The 3,382-nt window shown below is 33.2% G+C and overlaps 1 protein-coding gene across 1 annotated transcript; it reads left to right on the forward strand.

Moving 5' to 3' along the window:
* Positions 1 to 753: 753 nt before the first annotated feature.
* On the forward strand, positions 754 to 2,778 carry LOC129903676 (GDSL esterase/lipase At1g71250). Its single transcript, XM_055979217.1, has 5 exons — positions 754 to 970; positions 1,079 to 1,206; positions 1,414 to 1,656; positions 1,837 to 2,095; positions 2,552 to 2,778. The coding sequence occupies exons 1-5, from the start codon at positions 754 to 756 to the stop codon at positions 2,776 to 2,778; spliced, it is 1,074 nt and encodes a 357-aa protein (XP_055835192.1).
* The last annotated feature ends 604 nt before the right edge of the window (positions 2,779 to 3,382 follow it).

The raw sequence follows: 3,382 nt of genomic DNA on the forward strand, positions 1-3,382 counted from the left end.
ATAGTTCTATATTTTTATGGATAACCAAAAAAATCAACCTATGGCTCTTGATACCAATGTAAGATTACATATCACATTAATCAAAATCTAATCAGATAATATATGTAACTCATAAAAGAGAACTTGTTCTGCATGTTGTAAAAGCGGAAGAGTATGATAAACCACGGTTAAAATTTATTAGTCAATTATGATTATCGGAACAACTCCTATACTACAGCCTAAACCCTAATTGATGAAGTAGAGAATAAAATATAAAATTGCTATATTCTTTGTATTTGTTGTATTTTTAATTATTTAATAACACACCTGTGTGTTTATATAGAAATTTAGGAATAACTTAGAGATATCCTAATAGGCCTTAATGCAGGACCGAATTTCGTACAGACCAAATTGTATAAAAACAAATGTCAATTTAATTAAGGGGCATGCAGAAATCATTCCAATATTAAACAGAAAAAATCATCACATGTACCTTGCAGGTATATATCCTTAATTTACTGACTCAAACAAACAACCAAAAGTTAAACAAACTAGACGTGAGAAAATGAAAAGATGATATCAAAATTAGGAAAAGTCTGATAACAAAAGTAAGATTTTCTGCTTAACGGTTTCAAAAAATGTGGTGTTATAATATGTAAAGTTATATGGTCATTCCTGTTTCATATTGTATATTTAATCCAAAGTAGATGATACTAAAGAGGAGAAATTAATTTAGTCATGAAATCCATGTCCATAAAAGTTAGAAGTGAAAAGATGATGTGTTTATTTGTTCTTCTTCCTCTTGCATACTTCTCATCAGTACACGGTGCACCTACAGCTCTATGGGTATTTGGTGACTCACTGGTTGATAATGGGAATAACAATTTCCTCAACTCTATTGCCAAATCAAACTACTTTCCTTATGGGATTGATTTCAACAGAGGCCCTACTGGCAGATTTTCCAATGGAAAAACTTTTGTGGATATTCTTGGTAATTTACTTTGTAATATTTGCACTCATTCCTAAAAAATTAATATCATTACATATACTATATAATGGTCAAACTAAAACAAATGATGATATAAATCGAATATTTCAGGAGAATTGTTGGGAGTGCCTTCTCCTCCGCCATTTGCAGACCCAAGCACAAGAGGAGAAAGAATCCTCGGGGGAGTAAACTATGCATCTGCTGCTGCTGGCATCCTAGACGAAACTGGCCAACACTATGTAATATGCTATATATACATACGTATATATATATTGGAAACAGCCTCTGGCAGAAATGCAAGGTAAGGCTGCGTACAATAGACCCTTGTGGTCGGCCCTTCCCCGAATCCTACGCATAGCGTGAGCTTTAGTGCACCGGACTACCCTTAATATATATCTTGTGAGACATAATTTAAATTATAAATGTATTCATATATTTATATACAGATGGACAGATACACGTTGAGCCAACAGGTGATAAATTTTGAAAGCACGTTAGGTCAGTTAAGGACAATGATGAGTCCTGGTGATTTAAACACATATCTGTCAAAATCAATAGCAGTGATGGTATTTGGAAGCAATGACTACATAAACAACTATCTCATGCCTTCCATTTATACGTCCAGTATCAACTATAATCCGCAACAGTTTTCCAGCCTCCTTGTCAATCATTATGCTAGACAACTTGTGGTAAGATGTGATTAATATGAAACCTATCTAGCTCTTCTTTAATTTTCATTGCATGTTGTTTCTTTCGCAGATATTAAATCCTTGTTTATTTGTATTTTATGTGATGTGTAAAAAATATATTTTTCATTGTCAGTATGTACAAGTTAAAGTCTTTCTAAAATAAAATACTTATGTATGCAGGCGTTGTATAGTGTAGGGCTGAGGAAGTTATTGGTAGCAGGAGTAGGACCACTTGGATGCATTCCCAATCAGTTAGCCACAGGACAAGCCCCTCCAGGAAGATGTGTTGATTATGTAAATCAGATACTAGGCAGTTTCAATGAGGGTCTCAAATCACTCGTTAGCGTGATGAACAATGGCAGTCATCCTGGAGCCGTTTTTGTTTATGGCAATACATATGCTGCTATTGGTGATATCTTAAACAACCCTGCCAGATATGGTAATATATATACTCCTTGGCTAGGAACAAAGATTAAATTATCATTACATTATATGATTAATACTATGTGCATTCAAACTGAAAATATTTTTACATGATTACACTCTATATACTTTACCCTTATGATAGATTTGTTGATATGTTAATAGGTTAGCTTTTTTTTTAGGAATTTCTTAATTATTTGGAAGTAATCCATCTACTGAATTACTTTAAGGAATTGTCACTCAACTTTTACTTTATCACATTGAAGTCTCCAATAATATAGTAGAAAGGCCCTTAGCCAAAAAATTACTTCAAGTGTTGTTTCAGACGTCTTTGCAATCGATATTTGTTGGGTTATGCTCCGTAGTGTCACATGATTGTTTATACACTAGTAATTTGTTATGCTCTTCAAATTGACTACTAATAGTGAGATATATAGACGTTAATTTGTATAATATATACAATTCATGGCAGGATTTAACGTATGGGACAGAGCATGCTGTGGAGTGGGGAGAAGCCAGGGACAAATAACATGCCTACCCTATCAATTTCCATGCCTAGACAGGAGTAAGTATATATTTTGGGATGCATTTCATCCGACACAAGCTGTGGATGCCATCTTGGCAGAAAGGGCATACTATGGACCCCCTTCCGATTGCTATCCCATCAACGTTAAGCAAATGGCTGCAATCAACTTTTGATCATGAAGTAAAATATAAATATTATATTGTTGTAATCCTCTTTGCATGTATGTTAACATTATCCCTAATAATGTAAACCACTAGTTTGCCTAAATCATGTTCAAGATTGAGTAAATCACTATGATTTGGTAATTTATTTGAGTCATTTGAGCCTTTTTTTTAAGTTTAAAATAGGATTTTATTAATGAAATGATATGATTTAAGCCAACTTCATTTTGTAAAATTAATATTTTAGAAAGTGAAATGAAAGTTGAGTAGTTTTGCAAGTAGATTAGAAAAAGAAGTTTGAAAATAATTATAATTATACTACAAGTTGAATTAATTTTTGTATCACAATCCAAATTACGGATCGTGTGGACATCTACTATATTCTTAACTAGATAGGAGAATCTTTACCAGCCAATCAAGCATAGGAAAAAAAATAGTTAACAACCTTTCAAAATAATAAGCAGATAAGTATTAAAATTGTCATGACCCGGACTAGGTCCTAGACGTGACACAACGATCAAAAACTCGAAAGGGCTCCAACCAAGCCTCTTGTCGTATCGTAAGCATACCTAAGGTAAAGAAAAGCGGAAATAACATAGGAAAGTCTCAAAACATG

The sequence above is a fragment of the Solanum dulcamara genome, chromosome 9 (genome assembly GCF_947179165.1).
Source record: "Solanum dulcamara chromosome 9, daSolDulc1.2, whole genome shotgun sequence".
In the NCBI taxonomy this organism is placed as follows: Eukaryota; Viridiplantae; Streptophyta; class Magnoliopsida; order Solanales; family Solanaceae; genus Solanum; species Solanum dulcamara.